This window comes from Spermophilus citellus (genome assembly GCF_964194105.1).
Source record: "Spermophilus citellus genome assembly, chromosome: 12".
NCBI lineage: Eukaryota > Metazoa > Chordata > Mammalia > Rodentia > Sciuridae > Spermophilus > Spermophilus citellus.
Window position 1 is genome coordinate 34165316 of NC_138198.1, and position 22588 is coordinate 34187903.

Here is a 22588-nt window from a genome sequence, read left to right on the forward strand (position 1 = left end):
CATGGCCCCTGATGCCACCCAGGCCGAGCGTGCGGTCTGCCCTGATTGGACATAGGAAACCACCAAAGGCCATTTAGACACGGTCTCTTTGATCAAATACGTGCCTCTCGAACGCCTGAGTGAACTACCCATTTGGTCTCACTCCAACGGTCCTTTGGTCCTTTGGTCCCATGTGACCCTACCCAGGAGAACTGGAGAGTCAGGAACTTGTCCTGGAAAGACCAGGAGGTCATGTGAAGCTGGACCCCGAGAACAGCGCCCCCTGACAGACACCTGCCTGTGGGAGTGGAGTCCTGGCCTTCCCAGGTGGAGGCCAACTGCTTGGAGGCCTGCTTTGTGTTGCTGGGGACACCTGCTTGCTCCTGGGTCTTGGACCTACAGCCAGGGGCACACTTTCACGGTGGCTTAAGGGACACTTTATGTCGGTGCTGAAGACCACAGGGACATCAGCTCAACCTTGCAAGGCCAGCCTCGCCCAGCGGCCTCTGTGAAGCCCAGACGCGTCTGACGCAGGGGCCCTGCAGGCGCGTGGGCTGCAGGTGGGTTGTCAGCAGCACTGTGTGGCCATCGCCAAGGCCCCTGCCCGGCCACCGGGGGAAGCCCGAGGAGGGGGCTGGTGTGTGGAGGACGCGCTCTGCCTGGCTTCAGTTGGCACCCGGGACTGCTGCGGGGCACAGGGCTCGGAGTGCAGCGGTGCGTGGGGCTTGGTGACGCATCCCAACAGCCGGCAGAAGCAGGCAGCGGACCCTGGGGCCTCCTCAGCTCGAGGCCAGGCTCCCAGGGCAGGACTGCCAAGGTCAAGAGCTCTGCTTCTCTTGGTGAACAGTTCAACACCATGGCGAATCACAGAAAGCCTTCAGCTCTGTCCACCCTCCCTACCCCCAGCTGGTGCTGAATCTTATGGGTCTCTTTGGTTCACTCTTAGGAGATGGTGGTTGTACTTGGTCTGAAGGAGGACATTTGTACACTCTTGTTTGCCGGTGCTAAGCTGTGGCCTGCACAAGCCGTATTGATGTTGTACTTCATAGGCCTAGCAGCACTGGGGTTGGTAGTTATTACCCAGAGCTTCTTGGGCAACTGTCCTGTGCTTGTTTGGTGATATTACTTTATTAATGTGATATCATGTAGCTCATCACCTTAATCTAATGATTAGCAACAAAGAGGTGGAATTTAAAACGGGTTGACCATCAACAGTTCTCGTGTGACCAGGCCACCACTTCCCATTTCTTTAAGGTCGTATGTGACTTGGGGAGGGGTTAGGTGGAGATGGCTGTGGAGAAGTAGAGTGCAGTGATGGCCAGGATCCTTCTCAGCTCAGAAACATTTATGATTTGAAATAGGCCTGCAGGCCTTGAGACGAGCCAGCCTGTGGCTGGGGGGGGGGGGTGCTGGCAGCTCAGGAGTAGCTTTCCTCACCACTGTCTATGAAGATTTAGTGCTAAAACCACCAGTGACAGAGGGAGAGTTAGCATTGCTCAGAACTCCAGTTTGGAGAGGACGGAAGTGGTTCTGGAGAGCAAGTTGTCTGGGATCTTGTGGGATCCATCCTATGGGATCCATCCTGTGGGATCTTGTTAGCACCTCCAGGAGCCAGGGCAGCTGTCCCCATCTGCTCACGGCATCAAAGATGTCTTCTATCCCCATGGGAAGAAGCTCGGAGCACAGATGACAGTGTCTTTCTAGAACTCGTGTTATGTCAGCCCCTGAGCTGACCTTACACCATCAGAGCAAGCAGAGGTTTTCCACAAAGGAAGTGAATATCAAAGTTGGCACGGGGTCTTGGTGATGGAGCGTTTGCTGGGATTTGGCCTGTGGGACCCACATGTGAATGAGAACTGCTGGGAACGTCAGTGGCCCCGTAAGAACTTGGCAAGGAGTTGCACCGGGAGCCTGCAAGTGCTCATGGGCACATTGCCAGCATAGTGTTGTGCACAAATGCTATTGAAATGAAGGTATAAAGAATGCTAGAAAAATAGAGAACAGACATCTGGAAGGTTCTGTCTCCATAGAAAGATTTGCTTTACATCTGATGACAAACACCCGTCATGGCTCCTTTCTTCATATTCTCAGTCTGCAACGTCCACTTCTCGTCCTGTCCTCCAGCCCCTCACCACACTCACCCTTGGCATTGGGAGCCCTAGTCTGTGAAGGCTGATAGATTTCTGAGTTGTAAGTCCCCCAGGGAATCCCTTCCTGCTTTGTTCCAACCATTGAATAGTATAGTATCTACTTTCTCAGTTCTTGCCTTCCCCTCCCATCTCCCTCAGGCTGATTTGGTCTGTGTTTAAACACTGTTCACCCTCTGACTAGGAGCTCTAGACCCTGGGCAAATGACTCAACCTCCCTGGGCATGAATATCCTTATCTCCCAAATCAGCACAGTAATGGCACTACCTCTTGGTCTCAGAGAATGACTTGTGTGACCTCAATAAAATAAATAAAATGCCTGCCTTGCTTCTCCCAGGAACTTTCTGCACATGGTGGCCCTTCCCTTCCGGCACTCTCCCTCCCCCGCAGTTCTGAAGAGAGATGCCCGGGGCTGAGGCGGGTGTTTTCACCTCTGTGGCCAGCAGTGTGGTTACCACCAGCTTTGCTAGGCCCATGCTTCTCAGGGAGCACTGAAGAACCCTGGGAGATGGGGACGCATTTTATCAAACACCGCGGGCAGGAGACAGGCGTGTGGAGGAGGAGCTGGGATGACAGTCGGAGCCGCCACACAGCGCCAGGGCGTGCCCTCCTCTGGGTCTACCCGGGGAGCAGAGGTAGAGGGGAGACCCATGGAGACGAGATGTGCTGTGGGAAGTGGCATGGAGGGCAGTGACAGGGAGCAGGAGTGAGGCCTGCTGGAGGGAGAGCAGGGAGTTGTGGTGAGGTGGCTCTGAGCAAGGTCTTGGGGACACTGATCAGAGCCTGACGTGGGGGAAGCAGGAAGGCAGGAGGTGGGGCTAGACCACTGAAGGCCAGACAGACGAGTGACGCTCTTTAGTGGCCCCCAAACACGAGCTGCTGAGCACTCCTGCCTCGGGGTCCTTAATGCAGCCTCCATGAGCACACAGCCTGGGGCGGCTCGCATGGACACTGAGGACAGGCCTGTGGGCACTCCTGGGATGGGGCACTCTGGGCCTTAGACAGTAAGGGCAGGAAATGCAAGAGTGTGGTGGTTCTGCAGATGTGCAGACCCCAAGGGTTTCTCTGGGTGCATGACCTGTATGTCACCTCTGTGGTGGCAACATGGGCATGGGTTTGCTGGTGAGAGGAACCAGCATGTGCAGTTCACCGTGCTGCAGCCTAGGATTCTCCCTGGGCACTTCACCGTGGTTCTCCATCCACCTGGCCCCCGAGGTTGGCTTTACTCTCTGGTCTGGTGTTTGCAAGGTCATTTAGAAGCAGTGCAAGGGGATGCTCACTCCCTGATTGACAGGTGGGACACACCCACACCTCTAACCGTTCTGTAGGAGTAGGAATTCAAACAGGCAGCAGCTTGGCTTCTCATTTTGAAGAATTCTGTCATCACTGTGCAGTTTATTAAGTGGCATCCCGACTCCAGTGACTCTAATTGGGAAGGCGTGAGGAGATTCCCATTATCATTACTACTTTAGGAAGACAGGGGCATGTTTCTATCAATGACCTTTCCGCATCCTGCTTTGCACTACTGCATTTAGAAGTGAGGTGGCATTTGTGCCTACCTGCACTGCTGGCTTTGCAGTAACTGAACCTGCCATGTTGGTCAGAGTGTCTGCCAGGCTTGGTCAACCCCACACTTGACAGGGGGAGCAATGTCTGATTCTTCCATTCTGTGTTTTGATTATAAAATCTCTGTTAAAATAGTAATCTGGGGGCTGAGGCTGCAGCTCAGTGGCAGAGCCCTTGCCTAGCATGTGTGAGGCCCTGGGTTCGATCCTTAGCACCACATAAAAATAAACAAATAAAAGCATTCCATCTACTACTAAAAAAAAATTAAATAGTAATCTGGAAGCAACTTCCATCCATGTGATTTACTGTTTCGTGATGTTTTACATGGGTAGGTTTTTACTAGACATTCATTGTCCATTGGACACTGTCAAAGAAAAAATAGTAAAATCGAAGTTAAAGGTTTTTTTCTTTTTCAACTGATGATATACATCAAGAAGCATGTTAAGCTTAGCTAGTTTCCTAAGTGTAAGTAGGATCGGAGCTTTCAAAGGGAAGCAAGAAGACAGGGGCAGGTGATGGTAGTCTTGTCCAGGGTCAGAGTTCATTTTATCCCTAACTGCTAGAAGATCCATAGTGTAAATGGTTGTAGGTGATGCCAGCTCTCCTGCCCTTCCACAGAGCTGGAGCAGTCACATGCTGTCAGTTCGTAGGGAAGTTCTTCCAAGGAGCTGTCTTTGTGAGCCTTGAATATTGCCTATTGGCTGCCAAATGCCAGTGAAATTCAGGAAGGAGTGAGATGAAAGGGGGAAGTGGAGGAATAGCAGAGAAAGAGAGGAAAAGAAGCAAATGTTGGCCTCAGCAGGGAAACTAGGGCTGGTGTTCATTAAAAAAAGAATGAATGAATGAATGAATGAATGAATCCCAGAAGCTTGGGGGGTCAAAGCCAGCCTCAGCAACTTAGTGAGGACCTAAGCAACTTAGCAAGACCCCGTCTGAAATTTAAAAAAAATAAAATTTGACTGGGGGTGTTGCTCAGTGGTTAAGTGCTCCTAGGTTCAATTGCTGGTACCCCCTTAATAATAAATAAAATAAAACACAGGCCAAATGCATGACAAAAGAAATGCTAGGTCTGTTCTGTATGTGTCATGAAAGCTTTTCATAAAAAAATATCTTTGTATCTACTGTAGAAATTAAGACCTAGGGCACATTCAAGGATATGAACAAAGAAGGAAACAATGCAGGCAGAAAATGATATATTTTGTAAAATAATTCTTAAAATTTCAAGGATAAGTCATGCTCATTAAAAAAAAGTCTAAGTCATTAGGAGGGGAAAAAAGAAAACAAAACTGAAAGTTTCCTCTTTTCAGTTATTTCTATTCTTGATTCAATTCCTGTCCACAGAGATAGCTGAAGCCAATGACAGCTGTCCTTCATATGTTCTTCTTGGTGCTTACACAATGATGGGTACATCTGCATAGATCAGAGAGAGGTTAGGAAAGTTTACCCTAAATGCAGATAGCTACATGCAAAAGCCAGTCTAGAGAGACTGCATATTGTGTGACTGCATTTGTAGGACATGCTGCAGGAGGCAGGACTGCAGGGAAGGTAAACAGAGGTTGCTGGAAGCTTGGGGGAGGGTGGCAAATGGTTGAACATGCAAGGTGCAGGACATTTTTTAGGGAGGTGAAATTATTCTGTATGTTATTGTAGTGGTGGACGCGTGATACTAATCCAATCTTATTGAGCTTTATAGCAAAAAGAATAACCCTTTCTATTTGCAAATTAAACAATCAATCAGGACGTTGAGACCCCAGGATGTAATGTGGACTGTGATGAAGGAATCTGGTTGTACCACAAGAGTGTGATACAGTCTCACTGAAGTGGGTAGGGAGAAAAGCGTGCACTTAGGTAGCTTTGGAAATGACTGGTGGTTGCAAGTCTAATAATAAAAAGTGCTGTATATAAGCTCTGGGCTTTAGTTGGTAAAAAAAAAAAAAATTCCCCATGATATACAGGGTGACAATTCTAAAAGCACTATCTATGTATGTGAAATTGAACAAATAATTAAGTGGGTGGCCAATGGGGTGGCAGATTCCTCACTATGTCAGAGGAAGGCTACAGATAAGAAAGGGGAAGGCTAGAACAACGTGATGGTGATGGAGTTGTAGTCCTAAGTATGATCCCATGATCTCTTAACATCAACTACAGGAGGAGACACAGAAAATGTTCAGGTATGTGTATATGCACAGGTACTGCCTTGCACATTCAGCAGAGGACTATGAAGCAACAGTGGGCCCCAGCAACACTGAGCACCCTGACAGCCCAGCTCTTGGTTTCTAAATACCATCTTCCACTGGTACCCATTGGAGATGAGGCCGACCCTAGGGCTTGGTCAGGGAATCTACAGAATGATCCTGGAACGTTTCCTAGAGCCAGAAAATAGCAAAACGATGGGGCTTCTCACATGAGCATAGTAGCAAACAGAGAGAGCTCCCGATGTCATAGCTGGAACAGTCTGAACGACCAAATAATAAAGCAGTATTGGAGGAAAGCCCAAGGTGTAAAGTCCATACCCAGGCATCCATAGTGGTAAAAGTCAATCATCCAACAAATAAGCGCTGTGCATGGTGATTAAACAGTGCAGTTCCTTGGATGGAATTCTGGGATGAACTAAGGGGATTAAATAAGACCTAAGGAAATCTGAATCAAGTATGGACTGTAGTTAAAGATGACGTGTCATGATTGGTGTGTTTGTTCTGTCAAATGTGCCATACTAAAGTGAGATGGCAACAGTAGGGGACACTGAGCACAGGGGATTTTGTTATTATATTTTCAACTTTTCCATAAATATAAAAGTATTCTAAATGTTAAATAATATTTAAAATATGCCTCGAAACTTTGTGTGTGGTTGATCTAGGTATATACTTGTTTTTCTCTAGACAATTTATGTGACATATTGAAGAGAGAGATCTAGATACATACGTCAGATACTTAAAAGTATACTTGGTTACAGTAGTCAGTTTTAATTTACATGCATTTTACCACAGTTAAACTTATTTTTACCGTGTGGTGTCCGTTTCAGTATTACGTGTTGCTTGCATAGGTCTGGGTTCCTGTGTTTCTGGAGCCCAGCAGACGGAGTCGGGGATGAACCTGAGTACAGGTGCAGGCTTTGTAAATCTGCCAACTGTGTGAGTAGCACAAATGTCCCGTAGTCAGTCACCACAGGATGCCAGATGCCATGTGGCCTCAGAGGCAGAGGAAAGGGGAAAGCCAGCGCTTTGTGGGGCACAGACTCCTTGAAGGCCCTGCAGCACCGAAAGACTGCTGGATCCATCCCCACCCCCACAGAAAAAGGAAGAAAGAGTATTATGTTTAACTATATACATTTTTTTGTTGATTCATTCAGAAAATAGAATTCAAGATTCTTGTATGCAGCCAGTAGAGAACAAAGATAAACATGTACCATACATGACCCAAAATATACTTTAAAGAATGAAAACGGATTGTGTGGTAAACCTGGATAGTTCAGTGTAGCTCGGATTTACATCTGGGGAAAGATGACACCTGAGTGCCAAAGGCCTTGGGAGCACTCACTGGGACTTGGGGTGACTCTCCAGGCCGTGGAGGAGGAGGCTTAGGAACGGGAAGCCAGCACACACACCCAGGGCCTCATGAGGGAACTCTGGCAAGGTCACCCTAGGACTGGACAGAAACCAGAGACTGGGAGAATGTGCTTGGCTTGGAGCTTTTCCAGAAGAGAAGTGCAGCTCCTTCCGTGGAAAGAAATCTCAACCTATCGGGAGACAGCAGAGAAAGGCAGGCCGTCCACCAAAGTGGGCCTGCCCCACAGCTCCCATCCGTCTCCCCCAGGAAATGAGTGTCCTAGGAGCTGCCTTCAGCCACTGTGGGGAACAGTAGGGTTGGCCGAACCTTCAGTAGTTAGCATAACATCTTCTCAAAAAAGTCCAAATTCTTACACCCTCCATCCTCAATCCTGTTAGATTTCACCAACAGGCAAGTCACTTAACACACATGCCCATAAACACAGTCAACACAGCCAGGCTTGGAAGAGAGATAAGAGATCTCCCAGAGGAGCAGAAAAGCTTTATGTTTCCAAATAAGCAGTTGGGAATTCACTATCCTATAGCTTTGCCATCTTTTCTCAGGCAAAGAGACGCTTATATAGAGATTTGAGATCATTGTTTTTAAGTGCTTTTTATGATGGACAAACTTTAAAGACAAAGTCATCCCTTAGTGCTATGTGGAGTTGTTTCCAGGACCCGCCCCCGCCCCACCATGGGTACCCCAAACCATGGGTGCTTGTTCCTTATTTTAAATGGCTATGCCATCTCTGGACTACTAGTAGTGTCTAACACAAAGTGAATGCTGTATAGATAATGGCTACACTATATTGTTTAGGGAATAATGACAAGTAAAAACGTCAGCATGTGTGCAATGCAAACAAAATATTTTTCCAAACGTTTTTGATGTGTGTTCGGTTGAATTCGTGGATGCAGAAAGCAGAGATATGAGGGGCTGACTGTGCTTCCATTCAGTCAATTTGAATGCTAGCCCAGGATGCTGTGAAGACCCTCACAGCCATGTGAGTATTTTCAGATAGAATGGAGCTGACAACATTCAGTGACACTTTAACAGTAACACAGACTTTGATCTCACCAAGTTCAGTTCCCCACTCTCTCCCCAGCCCAGCCCCATTACCTGGAAAAATCTCTCCAAGGCTTTCAAATTTCTTTCTCATCTCCTCATCTAACCTTTTTGGACCAACTGCCCCCCATCCATATTCTTTCAGGCTGCTTTTCCCATTGCCTGTTCCCAACCCCACAGGGGAGGCTTCCTGACACCTGTCGGAGGAGCTGACTCCGCATCCTTGCAGTGCGGGGGCCCGCCTGTCCCCAGGACAGGTGCTGGGGAACCACTTTCTTTGCACTGTCAGCATCCAGATGCAATCCTGGCTTAGAAAATTTAATCAAAGTTAGATACTGCAGACGGTGCCAGAATTGCAGGGCCACAAGGATGTGACCCCTCGAGTACAGATTTCCCATCTGCCATAGGAATCCTTTCTACAATATCCAGTGTCTTTTAAGAAGGAAAGAGAAGCCCCAGGCCTTACAGTATTCACATTCTCTGCTTGGAAACAGATTCCTTGCAGGAGTCAACAGCTGCCATCTGTAGCTCCTGCTGCAGCTGAGGTCCATACCTGGTAGCACAGATGTGAGTCTCATTCTACAGGGTGTGTGTGGAAAGGGACAGGCAGTTACGAGAGCATTGCTCATTGCTCAGGTGTGAGATGTTGATGTGACGCATGAATTCATTTACCCGCAGCTTTGGAAAGTTGCTGTTAAATTTCTAATGGGGCAAAACAGGTATTTTAAAGTCGAGATTAAATGAGGTCATTTCTCGTTGATGTGCCAGGTGTGGGGATTTGGTAGCTAAAATCTTCCACTTAAATTAGCTCAAAAGGGGTAACCAGCTCATCAGGAAGAATTGTAAGATATTTCCTTCCTGAGTACTTTATACAGAAATTTACACAAATATAGGGTTGGAAAATATTTTGGGATGTTCCACTCTTCTATGTGGACTCAGGAATTTTCCTTTTTCAACATGTATTTTATTTTGCTTTTGATTAACATGTACTTATTGTGGAGTTTGGGGTAATATTTCAATGCATTTCTTTCTTTCAAATGCTACCTACATAAAATATTCCTGGATGTCAGAAAAGAGACCTACAATAACACCAAGTACTAGTGCAATTAATTTTTTCTGATAAAATTGAAGAAAGTTAAATTTCTGTTTATCTTGCTTTAAAATGTGTGTCCAACAAAGCAGTGCTGCACTCACATTGCAACAGGAAACAGAGAGTGCTGAGAAGTTTTAAAGGTGAAAGGCAGTCTTTGAAGGTCTTGTAACTGAACGCAGAATGCAAGGTAAAAATTAAAGGAGGTTTAATTATAACAAATGTAAACAATAGAAACACATGTATCATGTTTATGCTTTTAATAACATTTCTTAGAAAAACTGTACATCAAAATTAATTTCTAAAGAAATTATATTTTACACATTTTCTCATCATATAACCAGAGACATTTTGATTACATAGTAGAAATCAGCATTAAAAAATAAACCATTTGAAGCTGGGCATGGTGGTGCACACCTGTAATCCCAGCAACTCAGGAGGCTGATGCAGGAGGATAACAAGTTCAAGGCCAGCCGGGGAAATTTAGTGAGACCCTTTATCTAAATAGAAATTAGGGCTGAGGATGTAGCTCAGTGGTAAAGCCCCTTGGGTTCTATCTCCAGTACTGCAAAAATAAATAAATCAACTATTTCAAAATTTAATAAGCCACATAAAGTCATCTTTCAAGGAAAATGATTAATTACAAGCTTTGAAAAAATTCAAATAACCCATAAATGAAATTGGACAGAAATACATCTTACAGAAATTCTACTACGTAACATTTGACTTTCACTGCTGAACTGTAGGACCACATCCAGTTTCAATATTTGCTTCATAACATCAACACTAGCTGACTAGCTAACGCTGAATCCAGCCAGAAACAAGTCATCTGCTCATGTGGTCGGACTTAGTAACCTCTTACCACACACTTGGCCTTTCAACAGTGCCAAGTTTTAATAGGGCTGGTCAACCATTAATAGGTGAAATTCTAAAAGACGTGTGAGGGTCAGTAATAGCCAGACTTTTGAACCAACGTGAAGGTCATCCAGCTGATGCTGGCGTCCAGTCTGTGCATACACGGGCAGGATTTCAGGAGGTTCATGGTGAGCTCCCATCAGACACGTCTACACCTTACTGGGCAACAGTGCAGTCCTGCACCCAGACCGGCAGGAGTTGACCTGTGTCAAGGACACACAGTTTTCTGCAGCTTTCAAGTGACTGTTTTTGTTTTTAAACAGGTTGTTTGGTATCAAATCAGTAATCCAGACAGACTGTTCCAGTACCTGGAAGATCGTAGTAAACCCAGAGCTATCCTGGTACCACCACACCAACCCCATCCTGCTGTTGGTGATGTACTACACGCTGGCCACGCTGATCCGCATCTGGTTGCAAGAACCCCTCGTAAGGACCAAAGGTTTCCTGCTCTTGTCCACTTAGGGACCTGGAGCCCGCAGGCTGAACGGCTCATTCCTGCTATCCCCAACAGATCAGTACTGTATCCCAACACGGCCATTCCTGCTGTCCCTGACTGATCAGTATTGTATCCCAACATGTCCATTCCTGCTGTCCCCGACTGATCAGTAACACACTGGCGCCAGTGTGTTAGTTATAGTGATCAATTCTGCAAAGAGCGGTAAGCGAACAATAATACTACCAGAGTGGAGACTAGCTTCCTTTGCTGAGAGCACAGTGCTGCTACACCTGGGTGAGGGTGCTCATTGTCACCGAGCAGGTACTAGCATCAGGCAGTGCTAGCTGGGCCCACCACCTGCTCTGGAAAGTAAGCATTGTGCCATTTCACAGCTGAGGAAAATGAGGCTGAGATCACACTCTGATGGTGCAAGTCCAGTCCCAGCCAGTGCTCTCGGCCACGCTGAGGTCTTCAAGACTGCATGCCCTGCGCTCACAGTGGTTGGGGCTCCCTTCTTCTCAAGAGCTCTTGTCCTCTGAGGGTGCTGTGGAGGTGGTCTAGTTCGGGGGGCCCATGCCTGCCCTGCAGTCAGGTGCACAGGACCCTACCTTTCTGCACGATTGAGAACTAGCTTATGTCCTGTGGGATTTCAAGGGGAGGAATGCAGCTTGCATGGCTTCTCTCTTTTTTTTTTCCAGCAATAAAAGGTTTCTGTCCTCCTCTCTTTCCCTAAAGGGCTGTGAGAGGCTCATGTGAGGCAGCCAGCCTATTGGCTCCTGCAGGAGACAGGCCCTGGAGGTGAGGGTGTCGTGCCTTCTCCTCACCACCTGCAGGGGGCACCGATCAAGCCACAACTGCTGAGCCAACCTGGCTGAGCCCAGGTCCCCCTCCAGTCTGGCCTTCTGGATCTTTTCTGTCCTGAGGCCCAAGCAGGTTTCTGCTTTCCTGACCCCTGTCTTCACACCCAGACTGGAAGGTCCGCTCATGCATTCCATCTGTCAGTCAACAAATACTTCCCTCTGCATTCCACCTAGAGCCAGAGCCTAGCAGGCAAGGGCCACGAGGGCCAGGCCTATACTCACAGGGACCCTGCGTTCTTCCAGCTGTCCAGAAGGGAAGGGTATCTGTATCAGAGAGGGTCGGTGGCACAGGGCGAGCTGCATGTCTGTGGATGCAGTGATCTGTCTGCCCTCCTGTGTGGTGCCTCTTCTCCACTTTTGGACAAGTACAGGGCTGTGGGGGAGCCATGGGCAGGGGCAGGGTCACAGGGACCATCCTGTCTGCAAGATTCTCACAGATCACTCTACCTTTAGGGACTGATGACCGACACACATAGCGAGAAAACTCTCGCAGGGTCAGAGGGAGTGAGGTCACTCTTGTTGCAGTTTTTTCAATTCTCTTCTAAAATTTGTGCCAGTAAAACCCATGAAAATTTTGTGTTCACTTATCGCACAAGCACGTGGATATGTACATGTGTATGTCCGGAACCAAGAACATGTACAGAAGAAGTCCAAATGCAGGATGGGCACTCACATCACCCACGGGAACTCCTTACACATTACGGAAATGAAGGTGTTGGAGTGATTCTGAGCTCCAGCGCCTGCAGCTTTCCCTGTGATCCTGCGGTCTCTGGAGGACGCAGTACAGGGCGAAGGTCTGCTCTTGTTCTGCTGTTGCTGCTCTGGGCTGTTGGGAACGAGGGGCAGAGAGTGCTGGGAGAGAAGCCCACCGCCGTGCACAGGCAATGGCAGTGACCAAGCCTCCATGCCTGGAGGGTACGGAGTAGAGGGCTTAAGCTAGCGTCCACATTCCAGGTGGTCAGTACACGCAGTGGCCAGGGAAGGTCTTTCTCACTGGGCAGTGTCCAAGCACAGGCTCTGACAATATCAGAGTTCCAGATGACCTGGCATACCTTGTGGAAAATGCCAGCCACCAGAAGTGCGTGCCCAGGTAAAGGCCCGTCAGATGTGTTTGGGGTGGGAGAGAAGCAGACCTTGGGAGTCATGTGTCCAGTGCCCCTGCACTTGCCACGGGGTTGCCCCCCAGGAGGCCTCACAAGCTGACATGCCATGGAGTCAGAGAAGCTGTTAGGCGCCAGCCACCTGTGAGCACCCTACAGGACCCAGCCAATTTAGACATGCCAGAACCCGCAGGTTAGCCTGGAGCTGGGCAAAATCACCTGTTACAAGCCCATTGTATGTACTGCTGAATATCACGTGTCTTCTGTTGGACACTGTCACACAATGAAACCAGTGGTGGTTGGGTACCCACTGTTAGCCTAAGGCACGCAACACATGGTACAGCCCGGTCCTTGCTGGTGCCCGTCTCAGCCCCCTTGGGAAGCCCCTGAGCTGTGCAGCAGAATTGCCCAAGCCAGGCACTGCCTGCACAAAGCTCTTCCAGGCCGGGGATTGGGGATGCTCCCCTCAGTTGCTCTGCCTGGCGCACTGGAACCCCATGTCGGGCAGTAAGGCTATGTCCACACTCCCCACTCCAGGGTTGGTGATGTGCTAGTGTCCCCTCTGTGGGGTCGCCTTTGTTGGGAAAACATACCAAAGCACCGGCTGTCTGCTCACACTGACTCCGTCCTGTGTACCACCACTAACAGGGCCAGCGGGCACCTCATCAGGCAGGGCCACAGGTGTGCTCCTGTGGCACTAGGTGTGCTCCTGCTTGACGCCACCTGTGAGCGTCGGCAGGACCTGCCTTTGTCAACACCATCTTAGGGACAGGTCCCGGTGCTGGCTCACACGGCAGCCCTGCCCTCTCGTGAAGGCTTGGCCCCGGAGCATGGCTGTTTCTAGTGCAATGCAGGTCCACACTGAGAAGCCATAGGTGCTCATGCCGGGAAATGTCATGGGACGTGCAGCATCATGGGAATCAGGGACCATTTCACTTTGACAATCTTGTCAAGTACCAGAGAGCGTTTTTGTGATTTTTAAGAGTGTGTTGATCAAATCCTATAGAGTATACACTAACTTTGAAAAATAATCACGTGGGGCAAAGATACAAAGCAGGCTACCCAGATCTGCTTCAGAGGCTCTCTAAGCTTTTTTGCTGTTGCTACTAAAAGATTTGACCAGAACAATTTTAGGGGACAAAAAAATTTATTTGGGGGCTCACAGTTTCAGAGGTCTCAGTCCATAGGCAGCAGGCTCCACTCCTCGGGACTCAAGGTGAAACAGAACATCATGGCAGGAGAGTGCGGCAGAGGGAAGCAGCTCACATGATGATCAGGAAGCAGAGACTCCACTTGCCAGACACAAATATATACCCAAAGCTACGCCCCAATTCCCGCCTTCAGCCACACCCCACTACTTCAGTTACCACCCCGTTAATCCCTATCAAGGGATTAATTCACTGATTGGGTTTAATGCTCTAGCACCCCAATCAGTTCTCCTCTGAACCTTCTTGCATGTCTCACCCGTGAGCTTTTTGGGACACCTCACATCCACACCAGAACAGAGGCAGATCTGTCTCTGTGACTGTTTCAGGTGCAGGACGAGAAGACCAAGGAGGAGGACAGATCCCTGGTTTGCAGCTCCAACCAGAAAACTGCAGAGAGGAAGCGGAGCCTGTGGTACGCAGCCCAGTACCCAACCGACGAGAGGAAGGTGAGCTCGGGCCTTGTCTCCTGTGTGCATTCTGTTGCTGAAGGAGAACCTCACATAGCAGATGTCAGCTCAGGTTGCTCCTAGAAACAGCCTGAGTCAGAGGACTTCGAGGCAGAGCTGTATTCAGAGAGGGACCAGCACTCCACACCTGGGTCCAGTTAGACCGCATGAAAGCACCACATCTCTGACTGCTTCAATTCTACAAAGAAAGAATGCTCCTGATTTTTAAATTCTATATTTAAAGAAAACAAAAAGTAAGGAAAGACACTGTGGCATTGGAGAATGAAAGTTTCAGTGTTGGAATACGTCTTTGCAAATAATTTCACTCCCCGAAGTAGCCGGCCACAGTTGTCACTCAAGAACCTCCCAGAGAAGACCCAAAGCTCCCTGCATGTGTGGTGAACACCTCTCCCTTCTTTGAGGCAGCTGTGTGTATGGACAAGGAAAAGTGGGTCACAGGGGTAGCCCCCAGAACGCCCGTGACAGACGGCTACATGTGATACGTAATTCAGATGCCTTTGCTCATTGACTGGCCATTTGAACCCCCATCAGTGCTATGTCGACTTGCTCTAACACCCGTTTGCAGTGCTGTGGGGACAGGTCCTTTATCATTCTTGATGGGGTCAGCATTTTGCTTCCTAGCATGCCAGAAGAGGAGGGGCTCTGGTATATGGTGGCAGGTGGGTTTCCCTAAGACCCTGGGCCTGCTGTCAGCGTGCCAGTCCTGTGCTGAGAGGCCAGGAGGACAGGAGGTGCCAGGAGGACTGACCGCACTGTGGGGCAGGCATAAAACATCTGGGGGTTTTCAGGGACGCTATTCTCTGGTTGTGCCAGATTATCTTGTCCATCCCACTAAACAATGGACAGAGACAGAGGACAGTCCCCACTTCCAGAGTGAGGACCCAGCCTCTGGGGACGCTGAGCCCTGGGAGGAGTCCTCAAGGGCATGGATCACCTGTTCTGTGCTACAATGAGGAACTTTGCCTGGGGATACAAAAGCAGGGGTGAGACTGCCCTGCCAGGGCACAGTCAGGGCCTGCACAGACCCGCCCACACGGCAGCCATCCATCAGGCCCCAAGGCCAACCATGTGCTTGAATGTCCTTGATGAGCCAGAGGAGTGAGTTCCAGCCACATGGCACATCATCATGTCCCCGGCACTGACGGTCCACAGATAGGACTGTGACCCTGAGAGACTGTGATGACCGACACACTCTGTCCCCGAGACAAGGCTGTGGGTCATGGCCTGGCACTGCTCACGCAGTGTGCACCAGCACTCTTGTAAGACCAAGTCAGTTGGTGCAGCCTCAGCGTGCGGGCTTGTCCCCCAGGGGATGCCCGTGGAGTCCTGGGCCTGGCGCCCCTCAGCTTGTGGCCACCAGGCAGCACCCTGTCCTGAAGAACCAGCATCCTTCCCACATTTTGTCTTTCACACCACATTTTAGCTGCACATTTTCTGTGACCCTCAGGAAACTACCACTGGCTGAATCTGGGGTTGCACCAGAGGGGAGTCCTCCTCACTGTCTGCACAGACTATCAGAACGCTCCTTGTGTGCTAGGTCACACCATTGTGCTGGGGATGTCTGCTGTGCTCAGTGACATCATGAACAGGCAGGAGCGACACCCCGACAGCGCAGCTAGTTTGTGAGATTAACCCTTCACACACTCACACAGCAAGCAAAGGCCTCACAGTGTGCTTCTGGGGTATGCACCTTTGTCAGGTAACGAAGGACCATGATAATTTTGTTCAGTTTCAAGCTTGAAGCACACGTCTTTCTCTGTGACAAAATGGGCCTTCTGCATGATGTGCCACAAACCACCTAATAACTGACAGAGGGAAAGCGCAGGCCAGCCGACGCACTGTGACAGCTGTCCCCAGAGCACACCTCCTGCTCCACGGGGCAGTGAGGGACAGACCTGCTTGGTCAGACCCGGATATTTGGCAGATAACTACTTGCAAGTAAATGAAGCAAGCAGGTCACTTCAAGGCAAATAACTGGCAGAGTTTATTGCCAATTGTAAAACTTCAACATTTGAGTAAAAAAAAAAATCAAATTTTGGAAAACTTGTATCTACCAATGAGACTTTGAAAAGGCTACGTTTAAGGACTTTTTGTAAGAGTCCTTTTTGAAATGGCTTTTGAACACACGTGTTTTTGAAATGTTACACAGTATCTCAATGTTATTTAAATATTTAATGTGCTCTTCAAATGTCACTCAACCGGGTCAGTACTGGGTGGAGCTGGGGTCCCTGTGGCTGGCAGCACCAGGCAGGGGCAGGAAGCCATTCTGGTGCAGCTGGTGCCTGCGGGCCCTCACAGCAGAGGGAAGGACACTCCACTGTAATTCCAGGCCCACGCTGTGAGGACCTCAGGAAACTACCACTGGCTGAGTCTCATGTTGCTCGGGAGAGGACTCCTCCTCATTATCTGCAGAGACTATTAAATGCTCCTTGCTCTTCCACCTACCTGCTCTGTGAGGCCAGCTTTCTTGATATCCTAACCCAAGCAACACAGCACACAAGAACAAAAGCAGAAGCACATGCAGAAACCCAGCGGCCCTCTGTGAACCAGACATGGAAGAGATGTGTCAAAGTACAGAACAGTGACAGTCTTTTCAGTATATGGGCTTCTAGAATAAAAATAGTGTCTAAATCTATTTGAGCAATTTTCTTAAAATATAATGGGCTTTTCAATTTTTATTGAATTGATAAATAAACAATTTTTTTACATGCCTCAGTTTGAATTTCTAGTGTGAGATGGTGGCTGACGCCACATAATCTCCCCCTACCCTCGAGCTTTCCAAGACTGTAGAGAAGTCCTGACTCCAAAACCTAACCACCTCATAGCCGTGCTATTTGTTGTTTGGGGAAGCCCCAGTCACCCAGCACTAGTGCAGTTAAAAGATCAGTCATATCATGATGATTTCCTTGTTGACAATTTATAAACCCAAAGTAATCTCAAATCTCAGTTTACATCTATCTGATTCATTGTAGTAAGAAACTTGCGTTTCTTGGAAAGCAAATAGTTTCAGGATTCTGCAGATGTCCCAGGGGGTTCCAGAGCTTAACCTAAGCAGTGTATTCTATTAGAACAGAACACCTGAAACACTTGAAAGTGCATGATTCACAGTTGGCTGTTTGTGGTCAGGGTCCTAAGCAAACTCCAGATGCTGCAAAATGGTCATGATGAGCAGTGTCCAGCTCGGGCAGTAGCCCTTTGTACTCACATGGCAGTTTCCACGCACACTAGCACTCAGCGGGCTGGAGAGCGGGTGTGGGGCCTTGTGGACGCGGTCAGCTTCTGCTCACCTGCTAACATGCTGTCCTGCTTTGCTTTTTGCAGCTTTTATCCATGACCCAAGACGACTACAAACCATCTGATGTTAGTACCTCTTTAGAATTACCCTTTTTGTGTGTGTGAGTGATTTAAAAGTGACAAATGAAATGACCTCCTTTCATGAAACCTCCGTATGCTTTTAATTTTTTTCTTGCAGAAATTATATCTGATTTGTTGCTGTGAAATATTGACTCATGAGATTGAATATATTAATACAAAATATATTTAGACTTTTTTAAAGCCTTGCTTTTGGGGTTGTGTTTTAAGCATTTTGTTCTGTAGCTCTACTAATTTAAATAATTTTAAAAAGGAAGACTTACATGTTCAGAGATACACATACATGTATTTATATGTTTATCTCAGAACTTATGATGCCACAGGGACAGACGGGGAAAATCCCAGTGTTGGCACTTAGTGAATTTCAGCCTTGCAGTTGGGCAGAGAGCCCAGAAGGGAGCATCTCACCTGGGTGCAGAAGGACTTTTGCAGCTGCCCTGTGCAGAGCTGTGTGGAGAGTGGGTAGGACCCACTCTCTGGGCTGGGCAGGGAAGGCATGAAGGACCACACAACCAGGGGTGGCTGGGAGGTGGGCAGTGGCAAGAGCTGAACCTGAAGAGGTCAGCCCCGACCAGGAAGGCCCCCTAGACAGTTGCAGTCTATCCTGAGGACAACGCGTGCATTGCACGGTTCACAGGCGTGCCACGAGATCAGGTGTGCATTTCACCTGGTCACTCTAAGATCAGGTTTGGAGAGATGGTACCTGATTCCTCCTGCTAAAATATGGGTCATTGACCGTGGCATCCAGCTTTCAGTCAGCTTGTCACTGGGGGTTGTGCATGGAGGATGGGTGGGAGGAAGTAGGTCCACACTGCAACTCACCCTGTGGTCACGGGTGTCCTTCCCCATGCTCCCTGCAGGGCCTGCTTGTGATGGTGAACGGCAACCCTGTGGACTACCACACCATCCACCCCAGCCTGCCCTTAGAGAATGGCCCCGCCAAGACTGACCTGTACTCCACCCCCCAGTACCGGTGGGAGCCCTCTGAGGACTCGACAGGTAACCAGCCACACAGGGCGCATGTCTCGTTCAGGGTCGTGCATGGGCGTGCAGGTGGTCCCTGAGTTTTCCAGGGTCTGTGCTTCCTCTTCTTGCTGACAGAAGTCCCCTGCGGTCACCTATTTATGTGCAGCCCACCTAACTTAAACAAAAAGGAAGGACATTTGCTTCATGATGTAGCACATTTAGTGTTGCAGTCTGACCCCTGTCTGGGTCAGGGTCCAGGGTGAGGGGCTGGTTCCTGCACCTGGGTTGCTCCTGAGCCTGCAGTGAGGGGCTGCCATCTTGCTGGAGGCTCCCCTGGGGGGCTGTGTCCAAGTCCTGCTGTGTAGCTACTGGCTGGAGATCTCAGGTGCTCTCCACCCAGGGCTCTCCAGGGGCACTTACCCCTGGGGCTGGCTTCCCTCAGAACAAGAGTGGGATCTGTCACCCTTTCAATCTAGAAAGAAAGCATCCAAAGCAAAAGCCACGGCCTTATACCAGAGTCTTCAGGAGTGGCCTTGTTGTTGGAAGCCCACCACATGCAGGGGAGGGCATCCGCAGGGCAGGAACACAGGAGCAGGGAGCTCGAGGCCAGGTTAGGGGCTGTCTTCGCCCACCTTGTAGAGATGGTCTTCCCTCCGAGTGCTGGGTGCTGGGTGCCTTGGCCCTGGCCAAGCAGGGCTGACGGAATGGTGAGAACTCTAGGGGCTCTGTTAGTTGGGAACGACCCCTCAAGTCTCCCCTAAAGGCCGTACGTGCCACAGGAGTGCTGTCCCTGGGGACACTCACAAGAGATGTGGGGCGTTGGCATCGAGAGTTACTTAACGCGTTTGTCCATCTAGAGAAGAAAGAGGAAGAAGAGGATGAGAAAGAAGAATTTGAGGAGGAAAGGATCCAGGAGGAGAAGAGGAGTGTCAAGGTCCACGCCATGGTCTCCGTGTTCCAGTTCATCATGAAGCAGAGCTACATCTGCGCCCTCATCGCCATGATGGTGCGTGTGAGTGGCACCTCCAGAGGCTGGGTTCAGTCTTCCCAGTGACGGGTTGACAGTGTCGGCCGCGTTCATTTTTCATGGGATTTTTATACCATAAACTGCAAAACTGTGTCCTCTTCAACTCTCTCAGCCCTTCCTTAATATTAATACCCTCTCTAGCTGGAGGTCCGTCTTTCCTTGGCCGAGGGGAGGCTCCACTCCGCCTGGGCTGCAGGTCCCCCCACCCTCCCGGGCCCCGAGAGCCTCCTCCAGGTGCCAGGGTCCTTAGCGCCTGTTCCGTCTGAGTGCAGCTGCAGTGTTGCTGGGTGAAAGAGCCTGGCTTCTGTGACTTCCAGATCACAGGTGGAGGCAGAGGCCCAAGGAGCCCATGAGATGAGTCACGTGTTGACTAAGGAATATAAAGCAGAGGCCGAACAGCCCAACTGCCCTGGAACTCAGCATGGTAAACAGCACAACATGGGTTCTTCTTCCTAACTATGGAAACCCGGAGTGAACTGCCTGGGCATTGAAAGGCCAAGACTCTTTCTTTCTTTCCTTCCTTTCTTTTTATTTCTTTTCTTTTCTTTCTTTTTTTTTTTTTTTTTTTTTTGGTACTGGTGATTTAATGGCAGGGGCTCTTTACCTCTGAGCCACATCCACAGCACTTTTTATTTCTTATTTTGAGACAGGGTGTTACTAAGTTGTTTAGAGCCTCACCAAATTACTGAAGCTGGCCTCAAACTTGTGATCCCCCTATCTTAAAGATAATTTTCCTGTATCATACAAAAATGGCAACATTCTATCTGCTTGGCATGGTGTGTGTGTGTGTGTGTGTGTGTGTGTGTGGCTTCAAATACACTACTGAATACAAATTCACTCAGTGTGCGTAGAGTACAAACATGGCAGCTGTCACCTAATCTTTGGTGAACGCTCTTGCATAAGAATAATATTTTCAGGAAAATAATTCAGACCATTGTAGTTGTCAGTTACTAACATAATTTTAATAAATTTTAATTTAATTTTAATCATGCATTTTTACTAACAGTTTTAGATAGCTCATTACAGTTGTTTGTGACTCTGCAAAATAGGGTGAAAATGAAGAGGTTGGTGGCAGAGGGAGCACGCTGGCACCACGCAGGGCCTCTGACTCTGCCTTGGAGGTTTGCGGGCAGGGCCCTCGCAGCACCTCTCCCTGGCCTCCACTCTGCACCTGAGCCCAGGCGGGCCTCTCCCCCTCAGTCCGCTATGTGCTCTCCTGCGCTCACTTGGTACCTCCCTTCTCCCCATGCCTGGAGCATCACCTACCACAGCTGGCTGACCTTTGTGCTGCTCATCCGGTCCTGCACCCTGTGGATGATCCGCAACAGGAGGAAGTACGCCATGATCAGCTCACCCTTCATGGTTGTCTATGGGAACCTGCTGTTGGTGCTGCAGTACATATGGAGCTTTGAACTTCCAGAAATCAAAAAGGTCCCAGGGTTTCTAGAAAAGAAAGAGCCAGGAGAGCTTGCATCAAAGGTAAGTGAATGGAAAATCAAGAAGACAGAACCGTGCTGATCACAATCATCACATGAAGCAAACCTTATAACACTAGGCTCCAGATATTCACTCCTTTGCAGAAATTAACAGACACGAACCTGTGAGAAATAGTTTACATTGCTTAGAGGCTGCTGTAATTTAGCATGTAGTACACCATGCTGTTAGCTTATTAATATCAGCACTTTCTACTCAGAGAAAAATTAGAGTATAAGCTATTTTTAGCATATGATAGTTATTAGATATGAAAATAGGAACATACAATGTGAAACAGAAAAATACAATATAAAATATCTCAAGGGGCTAGAGGATTTTCTTGGATTGATTATTAATTTGTAAAATTGACTTATTAGCACATTGCTATTTTAGTCAAGCATTTATTATTAACAATGTGTTTACTCCAATCCTGTCCTAAAACACATTCTTAGTAGCAAAATTAAATATGACACTTGCTTTTTTTTCCTCTACTGATTTGCCTTCACTTGTGGTCAGATCATTCATAATCTCTTCCTGGCTCATTTATTTTCACTGGCTGTCTCAATAGTTTTTATTTCAGAAGGTTGGGAGACCCCATTTATAATCTTTTTTTGTTAACAAAATGGTAGATGCTGTTGGGAGTCGCCCTGGCTGCAAAGACTCACTTCCCCATCTCCCAAGAAGAGCCGTCCAATGATGAGCCCTGCTGGCTTACCTGATCCTTACCCACCAATCAGACTAGTCCTGCTGGCTCACCTGATCCTTACCCACCAATCAGACTAGTCCTGCTGGCTCACCTGATCCTTACCCACCAATCAAAAAGCGCCCCATGACAACTCTCAGACCACCCCCGGCTGTATAAATATGCAGAGCTGCCTCAATAAAGGGGCATTTTTCTCCGTTGGCAAGCTTTGATCGTTCTCTCAGGTGCCATACACATCTCTGGTTGATGACTGTGTCTTGAGGTAGTAAAATCAATCAGGTCTGAACATTCCATGAGCCTTGAAGGTTGCTCTCCACAAGATGAGGAAAATCTGTGTCTCTGGAGAGGGCTGAGGTAACGCCCATGAACTTCACCTTCTTCGGGAGCAACCACGTGAAGGTCACCAGACACCCCCTATCCAATCCCAGCTGGCTGTAGACAGGGGCTGACTGGACTGGGCAGAGATTGATCCTGTGACAGTTTTTGACAAAAGGCTATTGTGTAAAAGAAAAATTTCCTAACAGGTGCAAGCCCGAAGGAGAGGCGAGACAACATCTCCTGTGTGTGGGCCAGACATTCCCTTCACTCACCCACTCCACTTCCGTCCCCGCTGGTCCTGTGGAAGAGCCTCCTACCAGTACCTTTACCTGGGGGCTTTCCTTCCACCTCCT

General features: G+C 48.6%; 1 protein-coding gene and 1 long non-coding RNA gene across 3 annotated transcripts in view; one reads left to right on the forward strand and one right to left on the reverse strand.

Moving 5' to 3' along the window:
• LOC308631933 overlaps window positions 1-22588 on the reverse strand; it is a 253708-nt gene that overhangs the window by 26482 nt on the left and 204638 nt on the right. The window lies entirely within an intron of this gene.
• LOC308632035 (piezo-type mechanosensitive ion channel component 2-like) overlaps window positions 2-22588 on the forward strand; it is a gene marked incomplete at both ends in the record, with an annotated part of 90415 nt that continues 67828 nt past the window's right edge. The window contains 9 exon segments of the mRNA XM_081263691.1: window positions 2-29; window positions 514-693; window positions 6736-6823; window positions 10569-10731; window positions 14236-14355; window positions 17698-17736; window positions 18609-18747; window positions 19572-19726; window positions 20942-21220. Of these exon segments, the coding sequence (XP_081119817.1) occupies window positions 2-29; window positions 514-693; window positions 6736-6823; window positions 10569-10731; window positions 14236-14355; window positions 17698-17736; window positions 18609-18747; window positions 19572-19726; window positions 20942-21220 (1191 nt within the window).